Source organism: Falco peregrinus, chromosome 7 (assembly GCF_023634155.1).
Source record: "Falco peregrinus isolate bFalPer1 chromosome 7, bFalPer1.pri, whole genome shotgun sequence".
Taxonomy (NCBI): domain Eukaryota; kingdom Metazoa; phylum Chordata; class Aves; order Falconiformes; family Falconidae; genus Falco; species Falco peregrinus.
Window position 1 is genome coordinate 9349651 of NC_073727.1, and position 16884 is coordinate 9366534.

The 16884-nt window shown below is 38.5% G+C and overlaps 1 protein-coding gene across 2 annotated transcripts in view; it reads left to right on the forward strand.

The window, feature by feature from the left end:
• The window catches only part of LYST (lysosomal trafficking regulator), a 96798-nt gene extending 82639 nt beyond the window's left edge, over positions 1–14159 (forward strand). For both annotated transcript variants that reach the window (XM_005239146.4, XM_055809899.1), the window contains exons 44-53: positions 90–307; positions 1620–1850; positions 2535–2724; positions 3630–3766; positions 4509–4607; positions 8036–8175; positions 8494–8591; positions 10191–10347; positions 10554–10625; positions 12044–14159. In XM_005239146.4, the coding sequence (XP_005239203.2) occupies positions 90–307; positions 1620–1850; positions 2535–2724; positions 3630–3766; positions 4509–4607; positions 8036–8175; positions 8494–8591; positions 10191–10347; positions 10554–10625; positions 12044–12182 (1481 nt within the window). In that variant the 3' untranslated portion in view covers positions 12183–14159. The remainder of the gene's footprint in view (positions 1–89; positions 308–1619; positions 1851–2534; positions 2725–3629; positions 3767–4508; positions 4608–8035; positions 8176–8493; positions 8592–10190; positions 10348–10553; positions 10626–12043) is intronic.
• The last annotated feature ends 2725 nt before the right edge of the window (positions 14160–16884 follow it).

Sequence of the window (16884 nt, forward strand, 5' to 3'; positions counted from 1 at the left end):
CTTAATGGTTAGTCTTCACAGAACCCTAGGAAGACCTTTTTGAAGTTACTGTCAGCTAAAACGTTGGAATCCTACACCCCTGTTTCTAGGTTTTGATTTTGGAGTACGTCAAAATGGTGACAGAGTTAACCATGTCAATCTTCCACCCTGGGCTCGTAACGATCCTCGTCTATTCATCTTGATTCATCGTCAGGCGTTGGAGTCTGACCATGTTTCCCAGACGATCTGTCACTGGATTGACTTGGTATTTGGTTACAAGCAAAAAGGCAAGGCCTCTGTTCAGGCTATTAATGTCTTTCATCCTGCAGTAAGTATTTAAGCAGTGTGTGTGTTCGTTGTACTTGGTGGCATAACGGGGGAAAGTTTTTGGTCTGACTTGCTTGGAAAACATCCGGCATGAAGCAAGAACCCTTGCTTGTGAGGTGCTGAAGAATAAGAAAAGGCTTTAACTGTTTCAGTGAAAAACTCGTAAGATCCCAGGGACTGTTGTGAGACTTAGTGAATTTGTGTTTGTCTGTCTTGCCTTGAGATAGGCCTGGAGGATGATCAGGGGCTGAGACTTTCTGGATAGTTCTTTGCAGGGGTGTACAGGTATTGTGTTGGTGTATACCTGCTCCCATCTCACTGAAAAGAAGCCTTTCATTTAGATAGATTGTGCTGCCGCTTTTGATATGCTTAAAATAATTCAGTTTGTCCTGAACTTTCCCTTCATATATGTTTTATGTTTTGTCCCCAGTAAACTTGATTTCAAATAAGTCTTTATTTAATGTAAAGCATTTCAGAGCTTCACTACTTAATTGTAACACGGATATGTTGGATGATATTCTTTAGCTTCAGTCCTTACTATCACAGAGTTTGCTCAGCCAGCCAGTCCTGTTTTCAAATGCATTCAAATGTGTTTGTGTGTGTTGTATTCGTTCTATAGCTGGAAGAGCTAATAAAACAGTAGTGTTTGGCAGCAGTGGCTTTTCCTTTTCAAGTAGCCATCCAAATGCTTTCCTTCCTCTTCCTTTTTTGTGCTTAAGTATTGATTTCATTATTACCTCAAATTTCAAATCCTAAGTTTGTGTGGGTGTGTTCATTGTTTTTTGAAGTGAAAAGGCAAGGCCTTTTTGAGCTGAGGAAAAGTATATGGTACATAGAGAGGCATGAAAAAGACAAGTAGCAAGAGAATTTCCACTCTCCTGAAATATGAAGGCTCTTTCACCCTCCCCACCCCAAAATAGAGCTTTAATGTGTTAATAAGAGGTATGAAAACAAACATTTTCAATTCCTTCTTTATCAGCAACCCTTCTGCTTATGCACAGAGTGAAGGGCTACTAAGAAAACCTCTGTGACAGAAATTAGTCACGGAGTACATGTAGGGGCAATTCACATGATAAATCCTAAAGTGGTAGTTATCTCCAATAAAGAAGTGATGACAACAAGGTTACTGTTCTCAGTAGCTCTTTAGTCAGCGCAGCCGTTGTGGGTTGGCTTCTGGTCCAAGTCTTAACCAAACAATGGAAGAGTCTGCCTCTAAACTCACGTGCATGTCTTGAGAAATCTTTCCCAAAGACAAAACTCAACAAGCTTGTTTTTGCCCCATCCTCTTTTTCCTTTTTCTTTTTTTTTTCTAGACCTATTTTGGAATGGATGTTTCTGCTGTTGAGGATCCTGTTCAGAGAAGAGCCCTTGAAACAATGATAAAAACATATGGGCAAACACCTCGCCAGCTGTTCCATGCAGCACATGTTAGCAGACCTGGATCCAGGCTTATCATGGAAGGAGAACTTCCCGCTGCCATGGGATTACTCGTGCAGTTTGCTTTCAGAGAAACCAGAGAGCACACTAAAGAAATAATACATCCAGTATGTCATTTTGAATTGCCAGATGGTTTAATTAACATTCATATGCTGTAATTATTCTACCCTTACATTCACAATTTCCTTCCTAAAACTGCAACTTTCTATCTATATTGTACTGTAAAGAAAATACACCAAATTAGTAAATTTATAGCAAAAGTTATTTTCATGCTTTGGTGTTATATTGTCAAACAAAGAGAGATCAGAATTTATCTGTTACAGCAAAGAGGTGTTGGAAAGCATTTAATATTTTATAGTCAGTGATGAATTCTGGAATCTGTGTGCAAACCTACAGTAAGTAAACACATACTGTGCTTTTTTCCATCCTCAAATTTTTCATTGTCTGTGGGACAACTCGGCTTTCTTCACTTCAGACGCTTGTTTTCCAGTAAGTCCAGTGAGAAACTGAATCCTTGCATTTAAAGAAATCTGTACTCTTTACTAAACTACCTGAACTACAAGCTTGCTATCTCAGCCCTTAAAGAAGTGGAAAAACTCCCTTAAAGTGAATAGTTTAGCTGATACTACAGTGCCTCATACTTGTCTGTTATTTTTAGAATACTTCAGCAGTCCTTACCATGTGTTTGCTCACAGGAATGTGATATAAATGATTCTCTTACTCATAAAATAAGATTTTCCTGAAAACTTTTTACGGCCTTTTAACTTGAACCTTATTTATGTTTGGTTTAGAGTCCATTACCATGGATAAAAGGCTTGAAGTGGGGAGAATACGTTGGTTCCCCAAGTGCTCCAGATCCTGTTGTCTGCTTTAGCCAGCCACACGGAGAAAGGTTTGGCTCTCTCCAGGCTTTACCAACTAAAGCTATCTGCGGTTTGTCCAGCAAGTTTTGCCTTTTGATGATATATAGCAAAGAACAAGGTATGAATGTGTGCTTATTCTCTACATGCAGAACATGCACAAGAATGAGCCATAAAAAATTAAACCTAATGCTACCATTATTCTCCAGCAAACTTCCCAAAGGTAGTTACTTCTGCCAACGATTGATTTGTAAATCCAGTTACAGTTTCCACACGTGTGGTATCTTTCCTGGAGGGTGGATTTTACTTGCAACTTTCAAAATTGCATAGAGGCATCCTGTAATTAAGTTGATATTTTTCCTTAGTGGTTGGAGCATGAGGATTTAACTTTAGAATTTGGCAGCAGATTCACTCCAAGAACTGAGGAACAGATGAAAAGAACATGTGGCAACAGAAAGGAGAATTAAAGGAACAGTTTTTAGAAACAGGATAAGGAAAGTTCAGTGAAAAGCAGAGGTGAAGGATCTGTTTTCAGATAAACTCCTCAGAGGGATTCCTATTGATAATGTGCGGACAGGTTCTAACATCCTTTTGTTTTCTTCGTAACATATACTAGTGAAGATCTGGGGTTTTTATAAATCAATGGCTTCACATTTAGTCAACAAAAATATGTAACATTCTCCTTGAAGTTATGAACAATCATTTCTCTTAACAGGGAAGTGTTGTCAGCCTCTTCCCTTTTTTCTCCAATCCCAATAGATGCAATGTTTCTTCAAAAAAGCTTTGTCCAGGTTGCAGACTGTCTTTGGAGAACACGGAATGGCTACATGGTTTCAGAAAACTGTGTGTTCAAAATACAGTACAGATTAAGCCATAGCCTAACACAAAAGTTCTTATTTAGAAACTTTGGAGGTTTTTTTGTATTCTAACTTGTGGTAGAACATGGACCTGAGATTTTTTTCTTGCTGACTCGGTGATCAACTCTTTGGTTGCATATGTGACCCAGTATTATATGCCTGCCTTCAGGTGTGAGAAGCATGCACAGTACTGATATTCAGTGGTCAGCTATCCTGAGCTGGGGATATGCCGATAACATTTTACGACTGAAAAGCAAGCAAAGTGAACCTCCAGTAAATTTTATACAGAGTTCACAGTTCCATCAGGTAAGAAAAAAAAAGTCAGTCTCTTGGTCTTCAATTGAATATCGCTAGTTTAAGTGGTGGCCTGACTTGGCAGTAGGTAGTCTTGCTTTCATTTTTGAGATGAGCATCCAAACGCAACTGGTTTTAATCTGTTTGATTCTCCTTTGAAACATATCCCTCATTGCTCCAGTGTGCCTCATTCCTGGATGTGTTCCTGTACTAGGTAAAGATCCCTTTTGAAGGCATTAGATATTTGTAGCTTTTTCCTCCTATGGAATATTGGTGTGGTTTTATAAAACCTTAGGTTATAAGCCAAGAAAAATAAATACAGGAAAAAATTATAGATGGCGCTCATCAGAAACAGAACTCCAGTTTAGGATTCCTCTGAAAAAGATTGTCGAAGAGATTGTTAGGGAACACTGCATAATCTCCATTACACACCAGTGGTTGGGGAGATTCTTCCAAAAGGATTTTGGCTGATGATGTGGCTGTATAGATCTAGGAGTATGCAGTAATTCACTGCTCTTCAGCTGTGAATTCTGGGATATATTTTCCCTCTTTACTTTGCTTCTGAAGTAATAACAAACATGACATACAGCAGGTATATTTTACTCTCTGATTTCTTCAGCTTAGGTATTTTACATGTTTTTTTCTTAGGATAACCACTAAAGAATCATTTTGACCAAATGCTATAGCATAATGGAAATAGCAGTAAGAATAGTTTCTGTTCTAATTTTTTCTGGGTTTGTGTTGTCTTTCCAAGGTAACAAGTTGTGCTTGGGTGCCAGACAGTTGTCAGCTGTTCACAGGTAGTAAATCTGGTGTCATCACAGCATATATGAACAGATTCACTAGCAATACGGTAAGTTCCATTGGATAGGATTTATATTTAAGGATTTCACCATATTCACTATTACAGTAATTTTTTTTAAAAAAAGGAAGTATGAGAAAAGGGGACTGTGGTGTATTCAGGATAATATTGCTAAAACAATCAAGTACTTGTTCAATATTTATTTTTTGACATTAATACATAGATTTATCTCAGCATATTTATTTGTGGATTTTTCTGAAGCTGTTCACATACTGCTAACCTTCAGTCAGCCCTCATCAACTGGGTGCATTAACTGATCACAGATACAGCTCTGATTGTATTCAGGCTAGGGCCTGGACTTGAGGCTCTCTGGCACAATGAAGCTCCCTACATTAAGGAGTAACTTTTTCGGTGAAGGAGACAGCCGTTCATAGCCTTAACTGAAACTGGAATACATTTCCCCAAAATAAACAACATTTCAAATGCAGAAGGCACTTGGAGCCAGGATGAAGTCTCAGATGGTATATATAGTAACCACTAAGCCTTTTCACTTTGTCATGTTCCCCAAGGGGAAAAGCTGTCAGGAGGGAAGGGAGAAAAATAACTTGCATTACTTAATGCATTATTAAAAGACACTGAGATACTAGTAGAAATCGCACTGATACTATGTGGTAAATAAGCATATTACGAAATCACAAACAGAACTTGAAATTAAATCTTCTGATTCAGACTGAGTTTCTGAGCTTCTGTCTGATTCTGTCCAGCAGTAATTTCTACTCTTCATCATTCTAACAAAGAGTTTGCAATGTTCTTGACAGGTCATTTTAGGTGTGTTGTCTATAGGATTACCCATAGCAACAACTACACTGGTTTTTCATTTAGCTTAATACAAGCATCGGCAAACACTTTGTGGTATCGTATTCCCTGATGCTCTTGATTCACTACATTAGCATGGGCTAGAGAGAACCTTGGTGCAATCTGCTGTGCCTACCCAGTTTCCCATTTTCAACAGTGACAAACAGCAGATGCTTAGACTGGGAAAAGCACAAAAACATGCAGTGATTTCTTCCTTGGCTTTCTCTCAGTTTCTGGTGATCTGCCACTCAGACTTTGAGCTCAGCAGCACTTGGGAGTTTAAAAAAAAAAATGAAGTAGAGCTTGAAGCCTGCAAGCTTCAGTCAGTTGGATATCAAGTCGGGCACCTTAACTGCTCACCAGAATAGTGAACTTGTAAATAACCTGTTCTGAAACTTGGATTCCAGTTTAAATTTCTTGAGGTACTAAAATGGAAATGGAATACACTTGCCTTCTGCAGTGCTAAAATAAAACTCTGGTAGTAGGGTTGTGATTCTTAAGTTCCCTCCATTTCCTAGGAACAAGTGGTGATTTTTTTTTTGTTCATTTGCACAGATGTTGTCTTTGAGACAGTCTTTGCTGAATTTCTCAGCACTGACAGTTTTACGTGCCCCAGGCAGACTGACCTTGTGCCAATTTTGTAGCTCCTGTTGTTGAGTCAGTTACCCAAGTCAGGGCTGCAGGGAATGCAAATGTGCTTCCCAGCATCTGTTCTGTATGCATCTTGTCAGCTGTTCGGTGATAAAGTGAACAGTCTGTTATAAAGCACTACTTGAAACATGAATGTTTTGCCCTGTTTCACATTTATACAAGTTCAGTGCACAGGCATAAAACAGATACGTTTTTAATTGGATATGGGAATTCAAAGGCGTGCTGTCAGAATTCAAAAATACCTTCATGTTGTACTTCAGATGCTCTGTTTTTCCTAGCCTTTAAGATGGTCAAAAAATGAAAGTGCTGCTTTGAAACTGATCTGTCTTGATAAGTCTGTAAGTTCACAAAAACTTCAGCCAAAGGTTTCTGGTTGTAAAAATTACTCCAGCCTTCACTTGCTGACTGTTCAGTTGTCTCGCAAACAGAAAGAGACCACTTCAGTGATCAGTTGGAGTAAAACTAGGCAGAGATTGTTTAAATTCTCCACTCAAGTGCTATAGGTGGTGCTTTGGGGTAACCAACAGAAAGACCTGGTATGTAAAGGTAGATACAGACCTGCATCAGATCTAGATACTGATTTTGTCATCTAAAAACAAGTGGGAAGTAAAAAGGGGATAGTATTTTAGGCATGAAGTGTTTATTTTGTAACTCATTAGACCTTAATACAGTTGGTGCTAAAATCACAGCTTGTCTTACTACAGTATTGTTACAATAACCCAGTGAAGAATCAGCAGACCATTGCTGTTCGTGCTGTAGATAGAAGCTGCTACAGGTGAATCCTGCTTTCAGTTCAAGCGTTGAAATGCAGATCAACAGCAAACGTTTAAAGGAGATGGGAGGTGCACAGTAAAAGGGTTATCAAAATCAGTTCTTTGGAAAATCAGAAGTCTTGTTGTTAGGGAAGAAAAATTGTATATTTTTTTTCTTTAAACTGAGCAAGGATACAAGAAGGATCTGCATGTGAGATTGACTAGATACTTTCATAACTGCATCTTACTTGGATGAGATGCTCAGTAGCAAGAGGAAAATAGCAGGTCTTCCTGTTGCAAAAGTCAATACACTTTTTTGACAACACTATATAGATTATATTGTCCCTTGTACTGCAGAAAGACATGTAAATTTTCTACAAAGTAATTGTTAAGCATATGTATATTTTTATCTTGTCTTTTTTTACTTCTAAACTTTTTGTAGACCTGTTAGTTGAATCTTGTACCCTTATGCAAAAACGCAGACAAGGCGCTCTGACACATGTGCGGCAACAAGTAGAAAAATGTTCAGTTCTTTTTTTACAAAGTCTGTTCTAATGTCTGTACAGCAAGTTGTTTTAAAGCATTAGTATTCTGATTAAGAAGTTCCTTCAACTTAGCCAGTTTTCAGGAAGTCTGAATAATTTGAAATGATAAAACTTGAATAAGAAGTGTTATTTCAATGTTAAATTTGCTGCTTTAATTTTTATCTAGCAGTTGCTGTATTTAAACTTGATTTCCTGCATATTTTTCCAACTTGGCACCAACTTGAGGAATTCCCAGTAATTTACTGTACACAGTGATAACTGCTGAGCTGGGTTTTCCTTCTGTGTTTCTAAGTGCTTCCTCGAGATGCTAAAAATATTGAGGACTGTTATTTTCACTCTCATGTGGAAATAGCAGGCTTGCAAAAAGCGAATCAGCTGATTTCAAGGTGTGTAATTGAGACAGAAGTACAATAGTTGTTCATTTCAGTTCATCGGACCACGTCAGAACGTTTCCTGAGACTAAAGCATTGGAAGGAAAAAGTTGAACATTGATGTTCAGTATGGCTTATCACATTATAAAGCATTAAACATAATAAAGCATTAAGTGTTGCTAAACTGATGACATTAAAAGCAGTGGGAACCATTTTTTGAAATCTAAGAATTGAACTTGTCCGGAGGCTTATCCTTTTCTGAAAGATATTAATTCTCTTTCATGAGTTCATGTTTTATCTTTCAGCCTTCAGAAATAGAAATGGAGTCGCAAGTCCATCTGTATGGTCACACAGCAGAAATAACAAGCTTGTTTGTGTGCAAACCATATAGTATAATGATAAGTGTCAGCAAAGATGGAACCTGCATCATATGGGATTTGAACAGGTACAAATATATATGTAACGGGTACAAGTATGTATAACTATTTCCAGTGGCTGCCTTCTAAATACCCGTTTTCCATCTTTTGGGTATCTTTACCCTCTTAAAGTTAACTGAATTTGTTCTGTGCATTATCAATGTGAAGTCAAACTCTTACTGTTTTTTTTTCTCATGAAGGATACTGAAATTCTAGAATGAATATGAAAAATACTATCATTGTGCAAAATGTTGATTGAAGTTAATGTAACTCTTAAATATTTTCCTCAAAGAACCTTTTCTGTGTTTCAGCCTGGGCTTTAGGCTTGTTCTCTTTATTTTCTTCAGGCTGTGCTATGTCCAGAGCCTGGCTGGACACAAGAGTCCTGTGACTGCAGTTTCAGCTAGCGAAACAACTGGTGATATTGCAACAGTCTGTGATTCAGGTATATTTGGCAGTTGGCAAAGTAGTTTTGACTTGCAGACCAAGTAAATAATGAGAATTGCTAGTAAAGTAGTTACTGAGTGTGTTAATCATCTGAGGATGCATTTGGTCAAATAGGAGCGCTTTTTTTTACATAGTACCGTAGAAGTTTCTCTAGAAATTACTAGGCAGATCTTTTGAGTAAAATGTAGCAATATAAAAGCTAACAGCTTGATCTCTTTATAAGGAGACTTAAATTTCAACACATTCCTGGGAGACCTAAACTCTGTCAAGTTGGCTGTTTTCATTTTAACAGAGATTTGTTGTCAAAGGTATGGCTCTTCAGGGAAGTACAGTGTATTAGAGTGACAGAATTTTTGTTATTCACTGTATCACTTTAAATGTGTCCGTACCCCTGGAAGCAAATATAGATTCTCCCTCATCTTATGTTAAAGCAGGTTTTTGTCCTATCGTGTTTTCCACGTGGTACCGTTTCTGGACAAGAACATTAAGACTATTTGAGCAGTGGATTTTTGAGTATTTCATAAATCTGTATGCTCATTGACTTGAAGATTGGTTGAGTGCTACAAGACTGTGTATCTGTAAAGCAGGGCTAAGTCAGCGTCTATATATTTTGCTGTCTATAAGAATACCTGTGTGTATTAACTTAAGACTGCGAAGGGGAATAGGCTCTATCTAAATGACAAATATTGTTCCATTGATCCAGGAAGGTAAAGAATAAGAAGGAAGAGAGCTGAACTTTGTTTATCCATATTGTTAGAAGGCAGTTATTGACCCAGTTCTGTCTTTGTCCAGGACAGCTTGCTTTCTCTTTTGTCTTGAGTAAGATAGGTCTTACTGAAGTGTCTTTTAGCCAGCTTTTCTTACTGTAGTCCTCCATGGACTGAACTGAAACTAATACTTGTCCAAATTGGGGGAGGGGGAAAGAAAGCAAAATACCACTGTCTGTAATACTAAAGGACAAGGGGGAAATTGTTCTGGCAGGTTCAGAAACCTAGTACTTAGTTTTTAAACTGAGATGGAGACTTTCAACTCCATTTCTGTAGCTCATCATAGTGGTTTGTTTTTTTTTTTTTCTGGAAAGGATTGTGTTCTTTAATTGGCAAGGGATGGGAGCGTCAATCCCTTTTAAGACAAAGCAGTAGCTAGGCTATTGGTTCTTTGATAGAATCAAATGATCCCAGAAAACCAGGTAGGATAACTGTGCTTGCTATTTTAAGTATTTTGCTTAAAAATGCAAGCCAGGGTACAAGAACTAGCTGTTTACATTAGATAATATGAATTCCCCATTAGTGCTTCCCTGTTAGTACAATAAAAGTGGTCATTAAAAGTAAATTTGCATATTACTTTGTAAATACAACGTTCCATAAACATGAGTGGTATCTTCAAAATCACTGCAGTGGCTTGGTGGCCTGCGTGTTCCCTGCCACAAAAGGAGGGAAGGAGGTAATTGTTTATTTACTGTGGCACACATCGCTCGGTCATCAAACCTTCTGATCTTTCAAAAAGTCAAATTCTTTAACACTTGAAGATACAGTTGCATAGATCTAGTTGTGGTCTAGAGGGATTTTTAATACTCCTACGCTGTGTTCTGTTGCAGTTGGAGGAGGCAGTGATTTGAGACTTTGGACAGTTAATGGCGATCTTGTGGGACATGTACACTGCAGGGAAAGTATTTGCTCTGTTGCTTTCTCTAACCAGCCTGAAGGAGTGTCTGTCAACGTGATTGCAGGGGGGCTTGAAAATGGAGTTGTAAGGTAAGCGTTTGAAAGTTGTTATTAAAATGCTTTACAACTTAGGCTTACAGCTAATTAATTTTTTTACACAAATATCACGCTGATATTTGGCTTTAAAGGTGGACAAGAAGGGTCAGTTTCCAATCCTAGTTGTTGCTAAATAAGTTATGCTTATCACTGAAACATTTGTAAAATTAAACGTGAAGAAAAATGACTCTTTCTTTCAGACTGTGGAGTACGTGGGACTTGAAGCCAGTACGAGAAATAACATTTTCAAAGTCAGCCAAACCTATTGTAAGGTAAAAAGATCTTAATTATACAATAAATATTTTTTTTTCTCGGGGGGGGTGTGGGGGGGGGGGGGGTGTGGGGGGTGTGGTGGAGGGGTGGGACACGACGACAAACAACACCACAACAAAATAGCTTTTTGTGTTGAATGTGGATTTGACATGAGAACAGGGGGTACACACCCATGTCTAAAAAGAGCAATGTAATCCTACTAATTATTCATGAAGCCAAAATGAGCGCAAGTATACCGTATCTGTAATGACAGTAATAACTAGGTTCTGCTGCTGGCAGATAGAAATTAGCAGGATTCCCTTGGGAACTGAACAATAGCTACTCTCCTTATTCTTAACGTTTAATATTTTTTCCTGGAATCTGTAAAAAATTATGAGATAACTTTGTCAGACTCAGACAAGAGTTTTTTCTCCCTCAGAAATAAATGAAAACACTGCATTTTCCCTAACCATTTTTTTTCTGATGCTGGAGGGAAACAGTAGAGAAAGGAGCGAAGGCAACTTAGATGAGCCTGGCAGCTGCCATTTTAGAGTGCTTGTGTGATTTTTGAGTCCCCGTGATGATTTATATAAGCAGAATTATTCCCATGCCAAAGTGTTTTCAGCACGCAAAGGATTGAGTCTTTGATATCCCCAATGGTACAGTAGTCTGCACAGAGGTCTTACAGTTATGCCAAAATTTTATCATCTTAACGTTAGTGTAGTAACTAATAACTCTGGAAAAAATGTTTTGACCATTGCTGAAATATCATTTAAAACCCAAACCACTGATCACTTTTTAAAACGAACGCATTTTCTGATAGCAGTTACTGTCTTTCTGTTACCTGCTTAAGAGGCGTATTGCACAAAGCTTGTTGATAATGATTTAGTAGCTATTGAATAATTTAAAATTTTCTGCTTAAATGAGACAGAAAATGGATGCTGACCTTCATGCTTTCTAACATTACCGGTGGCATGACTGAAGGGCTTTACTGCTGTTAAAGCTCAAGAAATGCCTGGCTGAACAAAAGTCCTATGCTGTACCATGAAATCTGAAGGATTTAGTTTCTGCCTCTGTCAGCAAGCAAGTTCAGAGGGCAGTGAATTCTATTGCTGAAAAGCCTTCCTTTCAGAAGCAGATGGGGCAGCCCAGGGAGAAGGTGGGATGCTGCTGCTGATCCTGCCCTTTGACACTGGGAAGAAACGAGTACTAAACTGCATGGCATGTCGAAGTGCTAGACAAAGCTGTAGTTCAGCCTGTTTGGTTACAAAAATGAGTAAGCAGGTATATGCAAACATACTACTATGCTGACATACTCACTGGGTCTCCCCAGCTGACAGCTAATCTTTGTTGGCTACACTCTTACGGGTTTTTAATGTCTTCTAGCATGTTCAATAGCCAGACTTGATACAAAAGAGATTGTCGTCTTGTTTTTCAGCCTTACGTTTTCCTGTGATGGTCATCATTTGTTCACAGCTAATAGCGATGGAAATGTCATAGCTTGGTGTCGCAAGGACCAGCAGCGCTTGAAGTTACCCATGTTCTATTCATTCCTTAGCAGCTATGCAGCTGGGTGATGACTATTTTTGCTGCTAACTCATGTCTCTGATGCACTTTAAATCCAAAATAGATTATACTATCTTTTATTTAACTGGATTTTGAAGTAGTTAGAACGTCTCTAGAATGACTGAATGGATTTAATAAAAGAACAGTTTAAGTTTGTAAAATTGTGTATGTGCATGCACAAACTTGAAGCGTATCCAGGTCACCAGGAAGCTCTGGTCATATACTCCAATACCAGCAAAGTGACTCATAAATGCTCCAACATACAAGTCAAAATGCTGCAATATAAAACATAATAGCATTTTTTAAATCGCTTCTTGAACAGAAGTATTTAAAAAAAATTTGATAATGTTTATTCTCCCTCTTATGTTGTAAAATATTGGCAGCGTAAAGTTCTGTAAATATCTGTTAAAATGTCAGCATATGTATATCTGATTTGTTGAGCGTGGTATAGTTAGCTCTGGGATAAGCAACCCAAAACTTAAAAATCCAAGACCACTTAAAATTGCTTTTTTTGAGAAGCAAAGAACTTAGTAGGTGCTTTTTGCACCATCTTATGGTATTGTAATGCTAAAAATTGACTTCCTGTTATCTTTATATTTGTGACTTTTGCCATCATCTTTGTTCAGTATAAGTCTTTACAACAGCCAAAATAAAATATTTTGTCTTAATAATGGGTAGACAACTTATGGCATCATGAAGCAATAGTTAGATCGTGTTTTGGTTTTGTTTTTTAATGTTAACTCCCTAAGTTAGTAACACCTAGCTATTGCAATTCTGTGGCAGGACATAAAAACACACGCAGCTTATCTTCCAGAGCTCTAAAAAGAAGGCACAGATGTGCTTCTGTTCTAGTGTTGTTGAAGTTCAATACACTGTAAAATGTTTGAATCTAACTGCTTGAATAATCAACGTTCACAGGCATCAGATCATTTGGAAGAGTTTACACAGATAACACTGTGCAAATAAGTTGTTTATTCCTAGGTGCTATTTTTTGAGGGGAGAAAAATAAGCCTCTATTGTGAAAGGCTTAACGAATTTGAATTCTTAGGCCAGATCAAAAAGTAACATTTCAGTTGATGGATTTGAAGACCTCTAAACCTGACACCATGAATGAGTGCCTACTAGCTGTGGGAACGGTAAGGCAAGAATGCTACGTGTGTCTGATGTAGTTACCTTTTTTTTTTAAATTGCATTGCTTTTTCATCACTGACATGTTCCGCTATTGCCATACAGATGACCTGCTGTCACTTCTCATGTTTAAGGTTAATCTGCCTTCAAAACACTGTATATGAAATTGTCAAGTTGCGATAAAGATGACACATACACAAGGAATCTTTACACTTCTTTTGAAAATTCCAAACAGTCTCAGAAATTCTTGCAACTTCCTGATGGAAGAACTTTTCAAACTAGAAAAACTGAAGAAAAACATTCTCATAGTCCATGACACAAAAGCTGATCATGGGTTCAATTAAGCAAGTGGCTACATACTGTATGAATTGAATCTTAAATGGTGTATATTGTAGCAGCATTGTATGGGATAGCTGCAGTCATGTTTTTCACTGTCTAAATGTTAATGTAAGGTCCAAATACAGACTGAAAAGCTTCCTGGCTTATGTTGAAGTGATGTGCTTTATTGAAAAGAAAAAAAAATACAAACATTGTGGGTTTGGGGGTACTTTTGTGCTCCCTGGTTTGGGGTGTTGCTCACAAAGGCTTATTTTTATAAAGTAGAATTCCACTTGTTACAAATCAATATGCAAAATTGCTGGCCTTGTAAAGAGTGCAATATTATATATTTTTATGTAAAAGTAAAAATTACTTTTTGAAGCAAGGAATATTTATTCAGCTTAACATTCTGGAACTCTTAAAATACATTGCAATAGTATCTGTGCATGATGTACTGAAATTTCCTGTAAATGTCACATTCCACACTGTCTTTGTATATATACTGTCACATTGTTGGGTAATAAACAGATCTTTGTACCAAATTGTTTGAGGTCAGAAATGTAATTTTGGTTTAGCTTCACTTCTCTTCTTTTAGAGATCTTTGCATACCTTGCTCCAGATAAATTTCTGCTAGTTCTCATGTCTTTTAATATTTTTAAAATCATGAAGCTTACGGACTACATCATGTGGCTGACACACGGAAGGGGGGGGGGGTGGTATGTAAGATTGGAAGCGGGAAGCATATCACTTTGCACATGAGTGCACGTGCCCTTCCTTCCCGTAGGAGGTGTAACTAATTCGGATGAAAGCAGAGATACTCCTCTTCCAGCTGCTGCCTCCCTGAAAACCGGACTGAGCTAAGGAAAGGCAAAAAAGCAACTCCTCCCTGGATTCTCTGGGGGAAGGAAGAGAGAGGTGCTGGGTGGAAATTGGGAGACTGGGATCTCTGGAAGGCATCTGAGAGAGGATGCAAGGCTTTTCCTGTTGGAAGCTAGGCTTTGAGAGAGGATCATGTGGCAAGGCCTGTATCTGATACCACCTGCAGGATTCTGTGGTAAACCCAGCCCATTTATGTTCTGATTATGGAGATGCATGGTAAAAAACGGAAGTGGAGGCAATAGCCAGATACTCGCTTGTCATGGGAAGAGGAGAGGAAGTCTCCAAACCATTACTGAAAAAGGGAACCCTGATCTCGGGTTTAGAGAGCTACTGTTTAGACAGACCCATGACAACGAACAGGAGAAACAAAATCAGTCAGGCACTGTTATCGGTGAACTTAAACGTGACAAAATTTTCTGCAGGAAAAATGGTTTCTGTGAGGAGATAGATACCTTTCAACTTTTTCTCTGAAACATCAACTTACAGGATCTAGTCGGAAGAATTCCTTCATACTGAGCAAGAGCCTTGCCACCTCCCCCACCCCAGTTTCTTGAATTACTATGATTGCAGGATTTACTATGCATTTTGCGGAGAGAACTCCAGAGAGCAGTGGTGGAAAATACCACCTGGTTTGCTGCTAGCAAACTCTTAAGTTTACCTTTTAGGGTTTTTTCATGCTTTATTTTGTTTAAAGCTGTGTTGTCTTTTTTTTTTCTTCTTGCATATGCAAATAGAAGTGACACTTCTGTATGCTGCTAACTATCACAGAAAATATAGAACAAATACTATTTAAACCTCTGCTCACCTTGAAAAATATCCACAGGAACATTAGTTAAGCTTTTAAAGGTACAGGCAGCTCTGTTTTCTTTGCTACTGTAGTAATTTACAGACCAACGACAGATGACCTCTGTGTAGAAATTTACTTGTCATTAGTGTTCTGGAGTGGGGTCAGAAAGCCACTGTTTTTGCATCTGGATTTCTGTAATAGTCTGTTGTGTATTTTATAATTTGGGCAGGTCACTTTTGAAAGAGGATTAAGATATATGTGTGACTAGTCTGATTAGAATCTCAAACTGTCCTGGGCTATCCAGCAGAAAGTAGTTGAGTAAAAGCGTGAGCTTGCTCACTGTTTCCAGCTTTGAACTAGCATTCCCAGAAAAAAAAATAAATAAATATCCAGATTCTCTAACACAATTGAATAAAACCCATATAAGTCTCATTAAGGCTAGTTCATGTAGATTCAAGGAACAGAAATTCATGCTAGCTGTTACAGGTATCGCATTCAAAGCCTGTAGGCTAACTCTGGTAGGAGACTCTTGTTTGTGGTAGAACATAGGAGTTTGCAGATTAAAAGAAAACATATCTACATAATACATGATGAAGATACATTTCAAAACAGCCATTTCCCCCACTTATATTTGTAACTTTTTTTGGGGTTTTTTTGTAACTGATTATTTGAACTGCCAAACATGTGCTCTGTGTCTGATAGCATGGAGCCTTTTGTAGAATGGTGATGCAATTCAATGTGAGGGAACCTTCAGCAGTGTGGGCCAGGTAAGTTTCCAGTCAGCTTCTGGAACTTTAGTTAAGGTAAACCGGTGAACCTACCTATTTACATTCAGTAATGTTTATCCTCTTCCTGATGCCTTTCCTTCTCCCAAGCCACCACCCTAAAAGCCATTGACTCAGTCTTTGAAGAGGCAGCCCTTGCTCCAAAGCACCTTTAAAAAGGGCTCTGCCCTGTTCTCTTTCATACAGAAAATAAATGTGACTTGGACGTGTATCTATCTGCTTTATTAAGATGGAATGAGAAAAAGTGCCGACAGGAGGGTAAAAGGAAAGGGTGACAAATGTTTGTCTTTCCAGAGGGAACAGCCACCTTACTGAGGAACAAAATAAATGAGATTGCAGTGATGGTACTTTGCCAATGTGTTAATTATTGGAGCAGACAAATATTTTGGTTAAAAATGTTAATTGGCACTTTAACTACCACTGACCTTTATGCTTGGCTTTCAAATGTGAAATGGAGAAGTATGTAAAAGCCGATCTATAAAGCTGAATCGTCATATTCTGACATACCAGCCTTGACAAGGTGAGCCCTAGCTCTCCCTTTTCCACAGTGATTCCTTTTGGGCCTTTTTTTTTTTTTTTTTTTTTTTACTTCATCCTTCGTTTGTTGGGTGTGAGGAGGAGATAGGCACTATGGGTCGTACAGGCTTTGTCCGTTCCATGTTTTAGAAATACTTAGGTGATTGATTGACCCCTGGCGCCGGCTGGGCCCGGGCTGCAGCAGTGAAAACGCTGCCCCGGGGGGAGGTAAAGCCCGCGGGCGGGCCGGGCCGCGGAGCCGTGCCCGCGCCTCGCCTCCCTCTGAGGGGCAGCGGCAGC